We start from the raw sequence: 21,132 nt of genomic DNA on the forward strand, positions 1-21,132 counted from the left end.
CTGAATGAAACAAAATTTTCTTCTTCCTCCTCGAAAGCATCAAGCAAATGGAGCCCGAATCGTTTCTATGGTGAATAGACACTCCTCCCATCTCTCTGAGTGGGGTGGAGGGGTCTGGTGTACTGCCATACAAATGAAGCATACATTTCTGCATGAATAACTCGAGAAATAATCAAGCAAATGGAATCAAACATGGCATATAGAGGTTTTAGGGATCGATAAACGTTTCTACGGTGGTTAGATATTCTTCATCTCTCTCTAAGGGGAGGCTGCCATACAACAAAATTGGGATGTGACAGTTTTTGGGTACGATAAATGTTTATATGATGGTATGACACCCCTACTTTCTCTGGAATGGAGAGGGGGTGCCATAAAAATAATACACATATCCCAACCAAACATGACAATTGAAAATTTTCGGAAAACTCTGAAGGAAAATGGGAAAATTCGAAAAATTCAATTCGCATGTGTTCTACAATTACATATTGACAAGCGTTGTTAGTCCATTTGATGTTTGCGCCAACGAAATTGATCTTCGTTCGGTAGTGTAAATGGATTTTAATGTGATAAAACGCACTCCTATATCGTCTTATATCTATATAAATAAAGAAGGGTCGCCGAATGTGTTGATAAGAGCAAAAATTGAGAAAGGAATTGTCCGATTTAGGGCTGTCTTTATTCTATCATATTTTCTGTGTCAAACATTTTTTCCACGTAACGGAGACACATGTTGTGGATGAAAAATCTTGCACGAGAATTGTGTCTGAAAATAATCTGATATAATAATGTCGAGTTTTGGTAGAAGTACTGAAATTTCATAGCAAAAAATAATTTTAAATGGTAGATTAGAAGATCAGTCAATGAACAGTTTTGCGATTGGACTCATGAACGTGCGCTTAATACGATAACGTGGTCGTGATAACGAAATATAAATTTTGGGCGGGACGAAGTTTGCCGGGTCAGCTAGTAAGAGTAGTAATAATGATGGGCGATCTCAGAAATAGCACTACCTACCGAATTAAAATATTAAAATAAATAGTGTTCCTTCTACACAATCACTTAAAAGGCGAAGGTGGAATGAATATTTGAATTTTTGGTGAACCAAATGAGTGCTTCTAGATATTCCTAATGTAGAAAACTATGATGAATTTCCAGCCACCCGGTCACCAAAAAGTTGTGCTTCATCCACCGTACTTCCATAGCTCCATTTATCTATCACTCGTTGTGAAAAAGTTAAAAATTTAACTAATTCGCAAATTCTCTTATGAGATAATAATTTTTTTCGAAATTCTCATGCTGTTCAAAAGTGGATGGAAAAAAGTGACCAGCGATGAACCAAATGTATTAGATTGTAGTAAATATTTATTATGCTTCGGTTGATGGATGGTGTGGTCGTTGTCCCGTAAGCATCGATTAAATAATTTATGTTTTAAGTTCATTGTAAATTCCGCATTTCCACAATCTTATTCTGCTGTTTATTTGATTGAGTTTTCTTCAAAAATTGAGTTGTTAAAAATGGAAATAACAGTTTATCAATAACAGCGAAAATGCGAGCCAGGTGTCTCAAATTATTGAAATTTTACTCTAATTTGCTTAAAATTTTACTTTTTAACTAACTCGACAGTGTATCATCCTGTTTTTGTGCGGTTTTTTGTACGATTTTTTTTGTGCGATTTCTGTTCTTGTGCGGTTTTTTTTGTGCGGTGTATGAAAAGAAGCATATTTGACGAAGTTATCGTCCATTTAGTTTTTGTCGATGGTTGATATGCATTTCAGTGCGAAAAAAGAATATTTGCGTCTCAATTATCCACTTCGTAAATCAGCCCTCTCCTCTCATCAAATGCTCTAAGTGTTTCTAAGTTTTTGCATGACATGATTTCTAACAGCAACACGTCTCGACATACAACTAAAAGCACAAAACTGCCACGCGCAACCGAAAAGGCAAATTGTCCCATCGCAAAGCAGGGAAACAGAAGGAAATTGAACGGTGGCGTGAATGGCGTGGATTTGAGTTATTTTCTTGGGGAAAACTTTTTTATGCGGTCCCTATCTACTGCACAAAAAAAGGTTTGCCTGTATATCTATTACGGAGGATTTGCATTCAGATCAAGTGAAAAGTACAAAAACCAGGCAAAATTGAGTGTATATCAGGAAATCAAAGAACGTGCCAAAATGTCTGGGAAATCCTGAAAAATTAGGAGAGTTGGCATCTCTGGCCCTAGCTGTCATAACATGTCAAAAGAAGGGGTTACTCAAAGGTTTTGAAAGATTTTAATATTATTTTTTGGGAGTAGGCTAGGGATACCATCTGGTCGGAGTTGAAAATCAGGACACCTGTCACATTTACGATTATGACCAAACAATTGTGATTCACTATTCACTCACGAAACGCGACACGGAACTAGGACACAACACTTATAATCCTTACAAACATTAAAAGGGGTTAAAATTACCTTTTTCGTCAACCGGTTTCGGGCTCGATGTTGCCCATCTACTGGACGGTGTCCGACTGGTTACGATGGAGCACTAACACATATTCATACGGTTATCAGTACTTGTCGAAGATATATTTTGCTGAGTTATCAGCTTCGTCAGATGGAAGAGTTGAGATGATATTGGTGCATCATCTTCATTCATAAGTGGGGAATCGCTGGTTGAGATGTACATTGATTCCCATTCCCAAGACGGTACACTTCCTTTTCTGGACCTGTATATTACCCGGAAGGAAGATAATCGGCTAAAGTTTGGGATATACCGTAAACCAACGTCTACGGATAGATATATAACTTCCGACTCTAATCACTTCGGCGCACAAAAACAAGCAGCCAAGAGAGATGATTACATAGCGGAGAAGAATAGAATCTACCATGCTGCAGAGCTGAATGGGTACGAGAGATGTTTTGTGGAGAAAATCCTTCGGAAACACGAGAAGAAGAAATGGAGAAAAAACAACACCACATTAAGGCCTGAGAAGGAATAACACTTTTTTTGTTTCACTCAAAAACATAATACACTGAAAATAATCCTGATTCTGCAACAAAATTGAATTTCTCGTGAAAACTAGGACAAAGGCTTGATTGTAAAATGATAGCACTGGACCTGGAAAAGGTATGCAACAGAACATGTGAAACATTGAGCATAAACTTAGAATTTAATTGTACCTTAAAAAATGATATCTTCAAACTGAAGAACTTGTGTTTAGGTTCGGTAGAAACATGTCATACACAAATATGATCTTTCAGGAAACATTTCCCCCAGCGGTATTCTTTTGTTGTTATCAGTGTTGGAAAAAATCATCTTCGCTAAGATCAAATGCATAGATTTTCGGGCTAGGTTGCATCGAAAACCTATATATTCCAAACGAAAATTAAAATTACAGATCCAGGCAACCATTGAATATGAGCAAATGAACTTTTGTCCTTCAATATGTTTTGATGTTTATTTTTTCCACCCAGTGTCAATTTCATCTTGATTATCAGAAACGTCAGAACTGAATTTCATTTCAGCCAAATGAATATCAGCTGTTGTCAACTTCTAACCCGAGGCTGCTGTGTGCGGTTGGGTTTTGCAGTTGCCGGATGCCGTAATCGGAAATACCTTATGAAATTCCCGATGTCGCAAATGACTTGACGGTAGCTGAAACCACTCGTTGTATCCATTCTGCATATGCCGTTGCTACCGTCTCGCCAAATAAAATTTATTTTGAACTTAAATTCACTGCCAGAACGAATATCGTTTCGGATGTGATGAATATCAATTTGTTGCTTTTGATATCCAAAGTATAAATAAAAGCGAAGTTATGAACCCCACTCAATGTCGCATTCGTTCATTATAGCAAATTTGCTCATGCAACAGCGATATGAACAAAATGAACTCGTTTGTTATTGTCATCGATATAACGAGGGCAGTGTGTTTCAAGCTGAAAAAAAGTCATTTACACTGGAACAAAATCATATTCGTTTCTCGTGAATATTTGTTGATTTTCTAAGACACTGGTTGTTATGTGTTGCAAATCACGACACCAAAAAGAACGAGACAACTCAGCATCGGATCGCACTTATTGCACACCAGCATGCAAGCAAAGCTATCATATACGCTTTTGGTCAGAAAGCTTATTTTCTTCTTTGCCTCTAACATATGCATATCGACCTCTCCATGCATCATGAAACAGCAGGATCGTACGGACCACGCAAAGCGAAAAATTCCATACAAATGAAACAGAAATTTTTGCATAACTCGTAAGCTTATCAAGCACAATTTGGGATATGAGGGTTTTGACGTAGGACTACGTCTTTCATTTTTATACCGGGGTGTAAAATCAAAGTTTCGAAACCGAAAGCGTTACGCCGGAGACCGAGATTTTGAGCGTTGATACAACAACTGAACAACTGAACGAAATGGTATGATAAACACTTCATTCAAAAGATAAAATGTCTACGCGTTCTATACTTGTTACTTTCTGATCCAAAAACTTGTTTCAATAGTCTTAAAATTGCTTTCAAAACAGGCTATTGAAATCACCAATCGGTATATAAGCGAGCGTCGCTCGGAAATCCACTCAGTTCAAATTGAACAGCGATTGGAGCATGTTGTCGCTGTTGTGGTGAAGCTCTTCGTTTATCATGAAAGCGCGGATGAACGGTGTTACCAAGAGCCTGTTTGTGCACCCTAGGCCAGAAGGGAATCCATCAGGAGGAGAGTGATGCCACAAACGGTTCCCCGGGAAGAAATCGCTACACACACATACACGCGCGGATTTTTTTTCCGTTTGGATGCCATTCAGCATCGAGAAAGTTCCGGAAAGATCTAATCATTTCTGGAAAATAATCTGCCAGTTCCTCTGGGAATTTAAAAATACATTCATGTGAAAGAGTTTATTTTAATGTTTTCTAACCATGTAACACAGCGATCAAATTCATTTGATTTTGTAATTTTTCAACCAAGTGTAATTAGCAGGAAAGCTTCTGAAGATTATTCTTCCCCATCAGTAGGATATTTCCGTATCCAATATTGTATGCGCACGCAATCGATTATTGCTCAGTCGCCGAAAGATTCGAGCTCAGAGAGTTCATTCCCCTCTAGTTTGCCTTCCAAATTGCCATCGTAAACCACACCTTCTCTCGATTCAGTTTCGCACAAAAAGCATACTTAAGCGATATTCTGGTGGTGAGACGTATTCATTTTTCGCGAGGACATTGACAAGACAACATCGTTGCCTAACGTGCTGGAGGAGGTGGACGGTGAAGGATCGACACATACACGCGCAGAATTCTTTCCGTTTTGATGCCATTCAGCATCCAGAAAGTTCCGGAAAGATCTAATCATTGCTGGAAAATAATCTGCCAGTTCCTCTGGGAATTTAAAAACACATTCATGTGAAAGAGTTTATTTTAATGTTTTCTATCCATGTAACACTGTGACCAAATATTTTTCAATCAAGTGCTATTAACAGGTGGTTATCGAGTTAGTATTAACCACTGGTGGGCTTCCAGCATCGAGGAAAATGTGGAAATATCTAATCGTTGCTGGAAAATAATCTGCCAGTTCCCATTGGAATTGAAAATTACATTCAAGCGAAAGAGTTTATTTTAATGTTTTCCATCCATAAAATATCCATATAATACATTTGGTTTTGTGATTTGTCAATCAAGTGCAGTTAGCAGGAAAGCTTCTGAAGATTATTCTTCAGAGCAAGGTTTTTCGTATCCTATATTGGATGCATAAAACCTTGTGCCTCCAACGTAACGCTCTCGTTTTCGAAGTCCCCCAAATATTCATTTATTCATTCATTCAGAATGGATTTTGATCCAACTTCAAACAAATGATCTCTAAATCAACGATAGTCCTACGTCGCCCTTGCGGTTATACCATAGATATAACCCACATCCTGTTTTTGGGTATGAGCATTTTTTCTATAATGGTATGACACCCCTCCCTCCTCTGGAATGGAGAGGGGGTCCCATAAAATTATTACACATATTTCAACCAACCATGACAATTGAAAATTTTCAAAAAACTCTTAAGGAATAAGGGAAAATTCGGGAAATTAAATTCCCATATGTTCTACAATTACATAGTGACAAATGCTGTTAGTCCATTTGATGTTTGCGCTAGCGAAATTGATCTTTGTTCGAAACTGGAAATGGATTCAAATGTGATCACTCCTATATCTTCTTCTATCTATAACAAAAAAAATGATAGCCGGATGTGTTGATAAGAGCAGAACTCGAGAAAGGAATTGTTCGATTTAGCGCTGTCTTTATTCATATTTTCTGTATAAAACATTTATTTATTCCAAGTAACGGAGAAACATGTCATTTGCAAGTGGTTGAAAAATCTTGAACGAGAATTGTGTCTGAAAATAATCTGATATTAAAATGATGAGTTTTGTTAGAAATACTAGGAATTTTATAGTAAAAGGTAAATTCAACGGGGCGAATAGAAGATCAATCAATGAACAGTTCTGCGATTCGACCCATGAACTTGCTCATAGTATGGAAACGTGAATGTTTGAAGGTATTGATAACAAAAAAACTAATTTTGGGCGGGACGAAGATTGCCGGGTCAGCTAGTTTTCTATAAAAAATCTATATAAAAAAAGTAAAAAAAAACTTTTTAAGTTAAACGGTTTAATGTACTAAAAGCGAGAAAATAATAAGGCAAGTAGCAGTTGGTAGTTATCACATCCTTTCCTTCATTAATCTAGGGCAATGATAAGAATAAAATAAAACCGTGGGCACATGATGCAACAACTAACTGTGGATAATGGAAATCCGATGTGCCCCACGATTTTATTTTAGTCTAATCATTGCCCTAAATTAATATAGGAAGGGAGGTGATAACTACCAACTGCTACTTGTCTTATTATTTTCTAGCTTTTAGTACACCAAACCGTTTAACTTAAAAGGTTTTTTCTACTTTTTTTATTTTCATTTTTTTACTGAATCTATCAAGAATAGCGTGAAAAACATTGAAAAGTACTATTTCACCATAGATCCTAACCTCATAGGGGTTTAAAAATTTCTTATTTAGTACCCTATACAATATTTTCCATAGGTGTTTTGGTTTGGGCACTTTTTACTTCCCTACCCGATCTTGATCTCTTTTACCATTTCATTGCTACTCACATGCGTCTCGAAATTTAAATTGATTTAAAAATTTAGGACGAGTGCGGGTTTGCGTATTTTAAAGCGGATTAAAGCGAAAAAATTGCTGTTTCGCTATCGACTGCTACAGAATGAAACTAATCTTCAAAGAAAGTTGAAATGTATCATACGTTCTAACATAAAATTAGTGTTCTAATTATTAATCGCTTAATTACTAAAGGAAAATATATCATGCTTCAGTTGATAGACAATAACACGTGATCTTGACATGTTTTTTTAATAATGCTAAAATTAAATATTTTTAGCGCAATAGTGTCGATCATTTTCAGAGCATTGTTCCGAGAACACGCGATTAAAGTTTGATTTGATTTACCGATTCACGCGATCAGATGCAATATATAGTTGTAACTTCACCAATATTGAAAATTAAATGAAATTGTAGCACACACACATTTCCGATGAATAAAAAGAGATTGAAAATCCTTCGTGTTCACGTGCTCATAATTATTGCAGGTGATTCGAAGATTGATGGATTCCGTTTTTATGAAATCTGATGAAGAATGCATATATTCTACATCTTTTTTGCGATAAATAACCTTTTTTCCAAATCCATCGCCTTAAACTCACTGTCTCCTTTCTTATTCATTTCAGGCGAGCCAACAATCCGGCCAAGCGGTGAAGGATGCTATCAACCCAACGCGACCCCCTCTAACCTCCACAACGGACGACACGCCGGACTTCGACCGCACGAAAGTCTCCCTCCAAGTGCCGGACGCCCTCTTCGGCAGTTCGTTCACTCTCGTAACGAACATCTCCACACGGATCGGCAACCTGATCATGGTGAGTGAGAGGCGAAAGCTCTCGATCGCAACTTGTAGCTTCCCATTGCTGGGCGCCATCTGTGCGCAATTACTCGTACCGGCATTAGTAACTTTTGATGATTTTGTGTTTTAGAGCTCCGCTCGCCGCGCGGGCGAGTTTCTGTGGATTTTCCAGCCCCTGGTCGGGAACAACTTGCGGATCGAGCTTCCCACTACGACCACAACGACCACCACCCCTAGGACTACGACGTCCAGAGCGACCACAACGGCCAGAAGCAGCTCCGGTTCTCTGTTGTCCAATGAAATTTGATGAAATGGAGGTGCCGTGATCTAGTGATCCGAATGTGTAAATTACAAAAAAAATTATATCCTCCGCATCGTTTATTACACAGAAGACTACGAATCTATGTATCGCTCAGATGTATTCAGGACTATCAGTTCCTATCCATGTTAGGTTACGGGTATACAGAAGGTGAATCAATTATTTATTATCTTTTTATTCATCATAATTTTTGATATTCAATACACTGCCACAGTTAGGAGCTTCACAGTTGAAATACAAATAAAGTTCAAAAAAAGCGTCTATAAACATACATTCTTAGTTTTAGAGTTTTTTTTTCAAATAAAATTGAATTAATTCCAAACAACCTTCGAACCACGAAGTTCAGCGCATTTCAGCTTTCATGTGTGGCTGCAGCTTAGCTGCTGCAATTCCTCGTTCGAATTCCATACATAGTTCATGTTCAATGTCAACCGTAACACCGGATTATCTAGTGCAGTTGGGCTGCACTTTAGAACAACCGCGTTCTCATCATCTTCTCACGGACTGATGTGGATTTGCTGACAATCACAATCCACGATCAGTTGCCAGCGGTGATACGGGTTGTGAGGTGTAGGATCACAGAGAGATGATCGCAAGGATTTCATTCTTGGCTGTGTGTCTGATAAATGTGATTACGTTGCAAGTCAACGTTGAATCTAAGGCGATTGGAAATGAAATCAGTGCTGGAACTACACCCGAAGAGTTCTCTGTTGGGACCACGACGGAGGACAGCACGCAAAAGACTGCAACGGACACTGTTTCGTTGCAAGACGGAGAGCGTGTGACATTGGCCATTCCAGACGAGTTGTTCTCCTCAACAGGAATCTTAAGCTTGCGGCTAAGTGAAGTCATCGGACCGTTTATAATGGTAGGTAACCATCGAAGTTGCATAATTTGGTAATTTTCTACGATACGATTAACGAATACGAATAACTACAATTTCGTGGAGTATTAACAATTTATCAACTGTTGAACATTGATATTTGTGGAAGAAGTTTGTCACTTCTTCTATTATGATACTTTGAATAAAAATATTATTCTGTTCTTTTGAAAAATATGTGTTTTTTTCATGAAAAAAAGGATGATTTCAACTCGCACACCTAGTATAGAAAAAAATCCATAGTAATCAACTATGAATATCACACTCACCGTAGTTTAGAAACATCACTATGCACGTTTTCTAATTGTAACTCTCCGGTAATTTCAGAGATCTGTAGCTCGTTTGGCTCAGGTGACACGTTTTATCCAGCCACTTTTCGGCGGGAATTTAGAGATTAAGATTCCAAAAGATCTAGATTAGTACATTTATTTAGCACAGTTCAACATATTTATTAAATATCTTAATAAAACGAGACTTACATCGACAACGTGTAAAATATGTAAAACAAATCTTACTTTCTAGAACTAGTTAACAAATAGTTCTTACGATACAATAGCACCCAAACCCACAATAATCTCAAATCTCATTCGTTTCCACTGGGGTCGGCGTCGGAATTTGTATGTACAAAGATTGTCCGAATAGAGGCTGGAAAAGCTGCAGGAAGCGTGCCGACCGGATCGCGCTGTTCTGAAAGCACACAAACAAACCACCCGCAATTATCGACTAATACACACTTTAGCTTCAAAAAGGTACCATTATCAGATCGCCGACCATTCTCGCCACCGTCAGCACCAGTGACGATGCACTTCCGAACAGTTTCCCCGGTAGTTTTAGCATAATCTTGTCCTCTGGGTCGAAGCTAACAGCATTCTCGCTCAACGCTTCGTCGTCGGAAGCTTGGCGTGCTTTCTTCTCGCTGGTGCGTGGTTTCGTCGTGCGTGAATGGAGAGGATCTTGGAAGTAGATTGAGTTTGTGGCAATTAGATGTTCGGCTCGCTGCTTTCGCTTCATTCGTCTGACATCCGCACTGTAGGAGTCCTGGAACGGAAAGTATCAATTAGGTTTTGTGAAATGGATGCAATATTACAGAAATCATTATTGTACGTTATAGAAATACTGAACAGGAACAAAAATATGAAAAAAAAAAGTAAAATAAAAAAGAAACTTTTTAAGTTAAACGGTTTCATTGTGATTAAACATAATAATAATACAGATCATGTACTAAAAGATAAAAAATACCCCTTCCTTCATTAATCTAGGACATTGATGAAACTAAAATAAAATTGTGGATTTGGATTTTTCATGTTCTACTGTGTTCTATTATTGATGGGGTTTTGAGAAAATATGTAGCCCGCCAATTTGTAGCGGCCGTCAATTCGGATGTTCATAACCATGGAATACGACGTTGAAAAATGACAGCAAAGATAAAGGAATGTAGTGACATTGGTGGCTCTGACCATGGATGAGAACAACGAATCCTTCGGCTGAGGGAGGTCTCAATGTAAGCTCAGGCTCAGGAACTCAAAAAGACCGTTTGGAGTGTGGCTTGCACTGGAAAATAACACTTGGAAAATCAAAATACTTTGTCATACAATAAGAAAACAGATTTATTTTCGCGTAAAGATTGCTAATGGAAATACCGTTCAGAATCATATTTCGGACACTTAAGGCATATGATGCAGAAAACAGATCTCAACTGTATGCACAGGTATGATTTGGTTGATATTTCTAATAAATTAGTTCAATATGCTTTTAAGCTTTCTACTTTGGTACCTATTTGATTGAAACCATAATTTTTTTTTTATCCCATTTATTTATTTAAGGCTCATTAGCATTTTAGCTGTAACAGAGCCGAATTTTAATCGTGTACATGTCACATGGTTATCATATCTATAATTAGCACATTACACAGTTGCCATTCGCCAGTATTCCTTCTATACCATTACATATGGTACATTCACGCAGTAGCCATTTAGGCGTAAGGGTATTCTTTCTGTTCTTCCATTATCCAGTTGGACCACCGGACAGCGGAGACAGTTGTTTGATCATTGTTGAGTTATTTATAGAACAGTAGCCCGATGTGTCTGGCAGAGCAGAGCAGTTGTATGGATGAATCGATCTTATTTCGACCGTGAATCGATCTCCATCGCTGATGATTGTTGCGTGGACGTAGCTATTCTGTAACAACACAAAGATGGTCAATGAGGGCACTGAGTTTTGAACTCACGATCGATCGCTTACTAAGCGAACGCGCAACCAATGTGGCTACGGAGACCCCCTATAAACCATAAATTATCATCGAATAAAATGCTTTTCAAATGAAGCGAATAAGAATCAAACTTCGGACACTATTTATAAAAAAAATCAAATTTCAAACACTTTATTCTGTAATTTTTTGAACGAAAATTACATTACACTTGATTATATTTTATAGTCAACTGCGAAACACTTGCCAAGCAATCACAGTAACCTGATAACGATGATGAGAACTGATGAAACACGAGAGAAATTTAAATATTGATGAAGGGGTAAATTCTACGTGCTCACGCAAAGCAAACTTCAAACACAAACGATAATGAGTAATGCTGTTGGATTTTTTCCTACTATGTAATAATTCAAATGTAATTCTCAAATGAAGTGATAGTGAAACCAATGGATTACTCTGAAGAAGCAAATGTGATATTAATTTTATAGTTATATCATCAGTGCATTAAACATTTCAAGATATTAGAACAGAGTGTCCGAAATGTGATTCAGAACGGTAACAATGGAATTGACTAAACATCCAACAGATGGAATTTAAGTGGAAATATTCTATTGATAGGAATCAGCGTGTTTCGTTCATCTTATATTTGTACGTCGGGGTAATTGTGTCATGTATCACAAATTGCATTAAAGAAGAAAGGGAGAGGTTTGGATGGGACAAAGGGTAAAGATTGAAAAGGAAAGTACTTCATTGGATATTTGCTCCTCTTTCGTCTTCTTATAGTCTTCTGTTAAATAAGTTTATTAGACAAAATATTGTCCCTAGCGAATGGAGACTAGTGAGAGTGATAGCCATTCAAAAACCCAATGAACTTACTCCTCATCATAACTCGTACAGACCAATTACCATACTATATTTCGTGGAAGTTATTTTAATATATTATCCTCCCACGTTAAGACGAATGGGTCAAAACGAATAGGTTTTTGTCAGATACACAGTTCGGATTTTGCAAGGACAAAAGGAAAAATGTTTGTCTCGCGTGACTTGCTTCCGAAATTCAGATGACCTTTGGTGATAAAAAAACACATGGCTTTTGTTTTCTTAGACATTAACAGGGCGTTTTACTTAGTATCTGTTAGAATTTCATCCGACAAACTTCATAGCCAAGGATTCTCACTAAATTCAAACAATCTTTTGTTTAATTTGCTATCCGAAAAGCCCATGCACTTTTGACATAGAACTATAGTATTTGATTTCTATATAGGGGGGTCACTCTACGAAAAATGTAATGATTTATTAAGAGGGTATTCTAGTGTAGAGACAAGAATTTCGAATGGTTTTTCGAGGTCCGTAAGTATAAGACAAAGAGTAATTTTGCGATCCATTATATCATTATCTGTTCATCTATCTTTTAATAATAAAAGAAAAATTGAACGGATGAAGTGAGCGGGTTCCAAAAAATGTTGTGCCATGGCGTACGCGATTCCAGCCCTTCTGAAACAAAAAAATCGAACTCATTCTGAATCAGTAATCGCTATCGCATTAACCTCGGACGCGTCGAAAACATCTTTTTTGACAAAATGGTGGCTGTTTGAAAAACTTAATGTGGCTTAAAACGTTTTTTATTACGTTCCCCGATTTTTTAAAAATAGTAAAATTTGAAAATTTTATGTTTTAGAGGTTCATGTGATAGATAGATGTAGGGGAAGGGAGGGCAAGCCCGCCACTGAGGATAAGACCGGCACCCCCTGAGTTTTACTAGAAAACTCTGATTAACTACGTTTTTGGATACTGTACATGTTAGTATTTATTATTTTAGACGTTTTCAATCACATCGAACCCACCGTGATCCGTCAATTGTCAAAATATAAATCAAAACAAACACGAGTGCCGATGATATGTAGCCGGATGTAATTTTCCGTCAGTGAAGTTTAAGCTTTTATTGTTGAACGCGGTTTCAATTTTTTTTCCGTTGCTCTACAGTTTGTCCCCTGGATTGTTAGCAATCACTGGGATTCGAGTAAGTTAAAGGTAAGTTAAAGCAATAAGTTAATAGAAATAGTCTTCTTAAAAAATGTGTGCTGTCGGGGTAAGTCCGTCACCCTTTCAGTGGGGGATCCCGGCATGGTTTGCGTTTAGTTGAAGGTTTCTAAGACATATTTTCCATCAATTTCAGATGCCTCGCAGCTACCAAAGGAAAACGAATTGAGGGAGTTGGTCCCAGGAGAACCTCACCCTTGCAAAAGAGGCTATTGTTAGTGGAGTTTCTATGAAACGTGCTTCCACGACTTTTGAACTACTGATGTAAATTTACTGTTGGATTTAAGCTGTTCGAATGAACTTCATCATTGAACGAAAAATAATGGCTGTATGGTCTCACGAAAATAATAAACTAATTACAACTAAACATAATTTAATTAGTTTTATTGCCATCATAATCACAAAAACCTGAAAAAAATTACCTACAGTCATGAACTCATTCTTCTCTGTGATTTCAAGGCGAATCCTAGTGTGATTAAAAGCGTCGTATGACGGATATTGATTCAAGTAAGAAGAAAAACTGACCACCGGTAAGTGTTCAATGTGGCCCTAGATTCCATTAAACTTGTAAATGAATTGTGATGTGGTTTGGTGATTTTTTCTCCATATTCCATGTTCATTGGAACTTGTTCCGACCATATCTCCGGAGTCGGTTGAGCGATTCGAACTATACTCGACAGCGACATTTAGAATTAGAATACCTTCTATTTGCCGACTGTCACATTCAAACTGGTTCATCTGTTGCCAAGTATATATATTGAGAAATTCAGATGACGGTCTTACCCCATAGGGTACCGGTGTTACCCCCATGGGGTGCCGGTTTCACCCGCACTGGTTGATGAGCTTCATTTTTATGGCAGTTTTTTTAATTGACTATTACTTGAGAAAATTACCGTTTAAATGTACTGATATTCCTTATTTCTCATGGCAAATAAACTAGACAATGATTCTGTGGAGGAAACATATCAATATGTGCCCGCAGATCTCACAAAACAATACTTTTCCTTAGGGGGTCGGGCATACCCCCCATTCCCCTATGCAGATTGTATTCACATGAATTCGTCATGAATCGGTTCAGCAGAACTTGAGATATCGTGTACGCTAGTTTGAAAAAAACTAGTTTCGAGAAAAACACGTTTGATGTTTATTGTTATGGCCGTACCAGGTTAGATACCGCATAACTAAAATGGCTCTAACCCGGTAAATAATAGGATTTTCGATAAGTTCTTTCTAAGGTATATTGTTGAATGCCTAAGCTACAGAAATTTGAAGGAATAATAATTTGATTTTTTCAAATCTCTAGACTAGAATAACGGGTGTTAAATAAAAAATGAGAATTTTTTCAATGACATATAAAAAAAAAATATTTTTTTTTTCATCGATTTCAATATTTTTTATTAATAACAAAATGTATTTTCTTCAAAAAAATGTCAGTAAATGTTTGAATAAGCGCCGTGGTCTGCTGTTCGACGCAACTTTGTCGCGATGCTCTCATAAGAACGTTGCACGGCACTTACGTCCATTTTCCGGATACAATTCCGGATTTTTGTAGTCAGTTGCTTCGTGTCCTTGGCCCTCCAATTGTTTTTATACACTAGGGCACTGAGTGAGCCAAAGAAATCCTCTATTGGGCGGCACTGGGGCAAGTTTGTTGGATTACGATCTTTCGGCACGAACGGTATCTTTTTCTCCTCAAGATACGCCAGCGTCTTCTTGGCGTAATGGGAAGACGCCTTGTCCGGCCAGAAGACGTACTTCCCATCCGCGTGATGCTCGTTCAGGAACGGCAGCAGGATTTTCTCGAGGCACTCTTCTCGATAGATTTGTTGGTTGATTGCCAGACCGCTCGGCTTAAACCAAGGCCTTGAAATGCCCCGGTCGGAAATGGCGATGTACAACATAACCTTTTTTTCAAACTTGTGCTTGAACTTGTATTTCACTTCAGGCGGTGTGGATGACTTGTCGCTGGAGTAGTAATTATCATTTCCTGGAATATGCGTTTTGGACAGCGGAAAATAGCTTTCGTCGTCCAGAACGAAAGACGTCCCGCGGTATTTTTTGGTCATCCACCGACACTGTGATTTAACCGTCTCAATCTGCTCCTCCGTGTACTCCGGCGACCTCGTCTTCTTCCTGCAGACGATTCCTTCCATCTTGAGGGTCCGATGGATCAATACGTGGGAGCAGCCATATTTCCGACCGGCGTCACGCAGGCTGGTTGCGTCCTTATTGTCAAACAGCTTCTTTAACGATGTCATCCTCTGCTTCGTCATTATCGTCACCGGACGACCACTTCCGACCTTCCGCTCTACGTTCAGGGAACCCAGGATACGATATACCGTACTGACAGGTACATTTTCTTCCTTAAAATGTGCCACCGTGAACTTTTTTCCTTGCTTGAAATGCGTTTCGTAGAACCATACAATGCGTTCGCGGAGCACGTGCTTTTTCGACGCCATCTTTGCTTTGATTAAATTCAAACTAGCAAAACCAAACACGCCTACTGTTTCTAGGGAGCCCAAAGAGCAATTTTCTTGGAGAAAGAAAATTTTACGCTCTTTATTTGAGTTACTGAAAGGTATTGAAAAAATTCTCATTTTTTTTATTTAACACCCGTTAGTAGCTGAGAAATAAAAGGAGATACAGATATCATGATTGTAGCATGCAAAAAAAAAACAGTTAATCAATTGTTAGAATAAGGGTTGCATTTTAAACTAATGCCACTGTTCGTTAGCGGTTTTTTACGCGGATTTTGGAATTTACGAGGATTTTGGAATTCACGCGGTTTTCGTTCACGCGGCACGTATCGCCCCCGTAAAAAGCGACTCCAGTGTAAAAGATAGAGAAAAGCTTTGTTCTAGAAAGTTGTTTAAAATGATTGGGGCTACAACATAAAGATAAGAAAGTTAGATTTTTTATTTCATCGACAATTTTGGTCACCCTATTTTTGATTACATAAAAAAGAACGCTCTATCATATTTACCAAATTTGTCGAGGACAGCTTTTGTCTAGAGAATAACTGTCGAGCTCTAAATGCTAATTTCCACTTAAATACATCTCCTAGACCATTGTGCATTGATGAGACTAAAATGAAATTGTGGATTTGGATTTGGGATCATGTTCTATTATTCAAGCCCCGTATTGATGGGGTTTTGAGAAAATATGCAGGCCGCCAATTTGTAGCGGCCGCCAATTCGGATGTTCATGACCATGGAATACGACGTTGAAAAATGACAGCAAAGATAAAGGAATTTAGTGACATTGGTGGCTCTGACCATGGATGGGAACAACGGATCCTTCGGCTGAGGAGGTCTCAATGTCAGCTCAGGCTCAGGTACTCAGGAATTTAGTCTCTAAAAGACCGTTTGGAGTGTGGCTTGCACTGGAAAATAACACTTGGAAAATCAAAACACTTTGTCATACAATCAAAAAATAGGTTTATTTTCGCGTAAAGATTAGTAATTGAAATAAATATAATGAAAAAATAATGAAAATAATTTTATAATTTATATGAAAAAAAATAATGAAATAATGAAAAAATTATAAAAATTATTTTCTTTGGAAGCGATTTTCGATGTAATTTTCTACATCATTTATATAAGGTTTTTGTTGCTTGAAACCGATTCAGAGGCGATAACTGTGAGTCAGATTTATTGAGTCGAGTTCCCAGTGAATATCGCAGATGAATAAAACGGTAAGAAAGGATTCATTTCCTTCTCAGTTTGATACTTTCCGCATCAGCTTACCATCGGGCAGTACGGCATACCCTCGATCGGGGCAATTTACTCACTTTCGGCCGCATAACATTCTTACGAGAGAAATAGCTTGTATTTGAGGGATGCCAGATGATTTTTTCAAATATCTCTGCATGACACGATTAAATGTCTTCAAATGTAATCACAATGAACGAAAATGAGCAAACGATCACGATATTTCTAAATCATGTTCGATAAATCACACAAACAATTGTTTTCACATAGTTTGAAATGACCTCAGTATGTTTTCACAAAATTAAATGTCTTCAACACGAACACATGTCTTCACATCTGGCATCTATATTATGCGCTCAGAGAATGTAAGAAGAAAAGAGCGGGGACTGGAGAATTAATGCACGAATACTGGGAGAACACGCTAACTCTTCTCTTCGTTGGTGGGCATGAAGTGAATAGATTGATGGAATCTCTCATTCATACAAGCTGTTTCTCTGAGCTCTATAGTCTCTGAGAAAAACAGCTTATAAGAATATTATACTTCTGCTGGGCCATATAACACCGTATAGGTGCGTCCACATTATGCCTAATGAGGCCGATCGGCCTGTACCAGGCGGCATATTCGGTTCGTTATGTAGTGTGGACGCCCCATCGGGTTCACGAAGCCGAAGCGCCATCGGATGCACGAAGCCGTCACGAACACACGAAGCACAATGTCGTCAACGCTCACGGCTTACAGAGACAAGGCTAGCTACTCAGGATCAGTCATTTTTTAGTGACGTCATCTGAGTCGTTGAAGTAAACAATGTGTTCTTATTTTTTATTTTTCGTGCTTTGTAAGTTTGTGCGTTGATAATATAGTTGATTATATTTAACACCATGAATAATTTGATAAAACATTTAACCTTAAATAACATAATTCTCGGTTTTTCGGAAAGCGAAAGAATCTCTTTTTTGGCCCGATAATGTCATTTTCATAATTTATACACCCGCTCACAGCGCATTGAATCATTTTCGATTTTTCATTTCAGGAACATTTACGCGTAAGTCGGAAAACAAAATACAACTGGCGACTGTTTACACTGACAATTCGGATGACGTCATAAAAAAAAAATGTTTACTCGCTGAAGAACTAGCCTTGTCTGTGTAAGCCGTGGTCAACGCTAATTAGCTTCGTTTTGTTTTGGTTCGACTTTCTCGAACCGGACCCACTTGTTTCGGGTTGGGTTCGGTTTGATTTGAGTCGGGTTTCGGCACGTCGGCAAGCCCGGGCGGTACGTCCACATTTAGTCGGCTTTACCGGGCGGCCAAGGCCGATTGGCGTAATGTGGACGCGTCTTATGATTAGAAAATATAGAATTTGGGCGCCTTACAAAAAAAAATCATAGCACTTTTGTTATTCAGTATCTAAAATACAGAATTACAGATGACTGAGCGTTAACTAATCTACGTACTGATGTAGTTGTTACCTTAATTTATAAGAGCGCGGTCAAGATAAATCCATTCTCGCTTACGGGGTGCGTATTACACACTTCTCCTATAACAACTTTGTCGAACACAGTTTTTGTCTAGAGAATAACTGTCGAGCTCTTAATGCTAATCTCCACTTAAATGCACCTCCTGGACCATTGTGCATTGAGACATTAAAGGACATTTACTGATTTGCGAGTTCAAAGTAGCTACACCCAGGTTCTTTACGCGGTTTTTTGCGCGGTTTTTTTTGCGGATTTTCCAATTAACGCGGTTTTTACGCGGTACCGCGTAAAAAAAAACCAGTACAATATCAAATTTTTCCCTCAGCTGACATTTTTCTCTTATGTTCCCTCAGAGCATATTACGGTAATTAGTGCTTGTAACGGAGCTTAGCGCTTATGAAGGAAATTAGTGCCGCACCTAATCACGATTCTTACGTGGATTTTAGGTGTTGGGTAACGGGGAGCTCACCGGGCGGTACAACTGGACGGGGGTTTCACGGGCAGTAGAGTGTAGAGTGTACAAATCACAAGGGAATCTTCTAGCAACAACAGATGATCTCATTTGTGAGGAAAACCGAACTATAGCTACCAGTAACCAACGAAATTGCAGGAAAAAACTGCGGGTTTTCGGAAGCGAGCAACAATCAACTTTTTACTTCCGTTATACGTAGAGATAGTCTCATTTGATATCTATCATTAGGTGACATGGTTTTTTTACACGGATTTTCCAATTAACGCGGTTTTTCCAGGTACGTATCCCCCGCGTAAAAAAAACCTGGGTGTATTTAGTATTAACACATGGTACCCTAATTAGTCGCAACAAAACGAAAACATTGCTCAGTAAAGTTATTACCACATATCTAACCACAATGGTTGCATTTCAGGTTTGGCCGAAAAGTAAAATTTAATTACTGGCCAAACATCTTCTTAGCATGTACGCATCCACTGCGGCTTCTTCAATGCGCGAGTGTTGTATTATAATTGAAGATCACAAACGACACAGTACACAAATTAGCACGTCAAAGACCAAGGTTGACCTTATGATACTTGTTCAGATTTTATTAACGGTTCTGCGAATCACTTCTTAGAGGTTGCGGGACACATAATGCAACAGTGGGTTTGTTATAAGATGAGTTCTTCTTTCACTTGAGGTGAATGAGAGTTTTAATCAGAGAAGAATTCATGAATTCTACGCGTAACAAGGAATAGATCTTCGCAACTGAAATTCCTTAGCATAGTGAGAAACTACACAAAAATTAGTACTCATTTTCCGAACCAAGATTCACCGTAAAACATTCACTGAAAAATCAAAGCTAACCTCCGATTTGAGCGGATCTATTTGATCCAAATCCAGATCCCGATCGTTGCAGCAATTGACCGTTGGCATCGCCAGCACTTCGCTTCCTGCGATAAAAATCGCCACCAAAACTGCTCGCAGAAGCCACATTGCCACTATGGACAAAACCACTTCAGCGCTGCAATGCCCGATAAGGTCGGCCGTTCTAGGCCGCAATGAACCGTCCAGCAGCCAACTTGATAAGTCTTGGAAGAACGCGAAAATTCAGAATTCGCCGGAGGCACGCGCGCTCACGGGATCGCCACGACGAGATGCGCACGGTTCAGTTATTTTGCCACAAATGAGCCCACATTCGGGGCTGAGACTGAGACCTCTGATTATTACCTCAGTGTTTATCACGCATACTTTGGAGCAACACGCACGGAGGCACCAACAGCACCCCACACAGTTCGTCCACCGGCGGGGCCATGATCCGTGAAGACATGATTGGATGAGGGTGTCTTCTACCATTATTACAGCACTCGCCAATTTCTCTGCTCGCCTCGCCCAGCGGATGCGCATACCGGCAAAATGTGAAAACTACATTACCGCGATGGAAATGCTCCTTCAGTAGGGGGATTGCGATTTTTAAACGGATATCGGAGGATACGATCATTTTCTGTGTGGTTCATGTTGAAAATTTAATTTATTGGACTTTAACAGACATTTAGTTGGCAACCAATACATGTCTTTTAGGATAGCTCATGAAATGAAAAATTAGGATAGCTCATGAAAAAAAATCTCATGAATTATATCAACCATCGAATTATATTTATACTTTACATATTATAAATTAAATGAATTCACGAACTCAATTTTATTCTATTTTATTTTTTTTTAACCACCGCTAACCCCTACACCAAAAAGCTCGAAGGAGCCCCCTAGACGCAACTATCTCACTTCGAACAGTACAACAAAAAAAAAACAAAAAGTATAATATATATATATATATATATATATATATATATATATATATATATATATATATATATATATATATATATATATATATATATATATATATTTGACAGAAAAATGATCTTTAACTTGTTAAGGTTTCTGGTGGATCATACTAATGCTACTAAACCAAGAATGCCGTGAAAATTTTCCTTAAGAAAATTTTACAGTTTCATTTTAAATATGATGCGAATGCTAATTTGTTTTAATTCAGTAGGCAATTGATTACAATTTTTTGGACCAACGATTGAAATCCTCTTTTGACCAAGCTGTGTGTGT

At 38.2% G+C, this 21,132-nt stretch overlaps 3 protein-coding genes across 3 annotated transcripts in view; 2 read left to right on the top strand and 1 right to left on the bottom strand.

Moving 5' to 3' along the window:
- Positions 1–8,400, top strand: part of LOC129762354 (uncharacterized) — a 47,260-nt gene extending 38,860 nt beyond the window's left edge. Inside the window, exons 3-4 of the mRNA XM_055760565.1 lie at positions 7,758–7,946; positions 8,061–8,400. Of these exons, the coding sequence (XP_055616540.1) occupies positions 7,758–7,946; positions 8,061–8,237 (366 nt within the window). The 3' untranslated portion in view covers positions 8,238–8,400. The remainder of the gene's footprint in view (positions 1–7,757; positions 7,947–8,060) is intronic.
- A 386-nt stretch (positions 8,401–8,786) lies between these two features.
- On the top strand, positions 8,787–10,246 carry LOC129768146 (uncharacterized). Its single transcript, XM_055769592.1, has 2 exons — positions 8,787–9,117; positions 9,457–10,246. The coding sequence occupies exons 1-2, from the start codon at positions 8,836–8,838 to the stop codon at positions 9,547–9,549; spliced, it is 375 nt and encodes a 124-aa protein (XP_055625567.1). The 5' UTR covers positions 8,787–8,835; the 3' UTR covers positions 9,550–10,246.
- On the bottom strand, positions 9,568–20,183 carry LOC129768137 (uncharacterized). The gene is made up of 3 exons (XM_055769580.1): positions 19,879–20,183; positions 9,883–10,167; positions 9,568–9,816 (listed from the first exon to the last, which is right to left on the bottom strand). Exons 1-3 carry the CDS (start codon positions 20,005–20,007, stop codon positions 9,706–9,708), a joined length of 525 nt encoding a protein of 174 aa, XP_055625555.1. The 5' UTR covers positions 20,008–20,183; the 3' UTR covers positions 9,568–9,705.
- Positions 20,184–21,132: the final 949 nt, after the last annotated feature.

The sequence above is a fragment of the Toxorhynchites rutilus genome, chromosome 1, assembly GCF_029784135.1.
Source record: "Toxorhynchites rutilus septentrionalis strain SRP chromosome 1, ASM2978413v1, whole genome shotgun sequence".
Lineage (NCBI taxonomy): Eukaryota > Metazoa > Arthropoda > Insecta > Diptera > Culicidae > Toxorhynchites > Toxorhynchites rutilus.

Coding starts and splice junctions, on each gene's coding strand:
- LOC129768146 (XM_055769592.1), top strand. CDS start 8,836: ATGATCGCAAGGATTTCATTCTTGGCTGTGTGTCTGATAAATGTGATT. Junction 9,118..9,456: donor TCATCGGACCGTTTATAATG/GTAGGTAACCAT, acceptor CGGTAATTTCAG/AGATCTGTAGCTCGTTTGGC.
- LOC129768137 (XM_055769580.1), bottom strand. CDS start 20,007: ATGTGGCTTCTGCGAGCAGTTTTGGTGGCGATTTTTATCGCAGGAAGC. Junction 10,168..19,878: donor TAGATCCGCTCAAATCGGAG/GTTAGCTTTGAT, acceptor TTTCCGTTCCAG/GACTCCTACAGTGCGGATGT. Junction 9,817..9,882: donor TGGTCGGCGATCTGATAATG/GTACCTTTTTGA, acceptor GTGTGCTTTCAG/AACAGCGCGATCCGGTCGGC.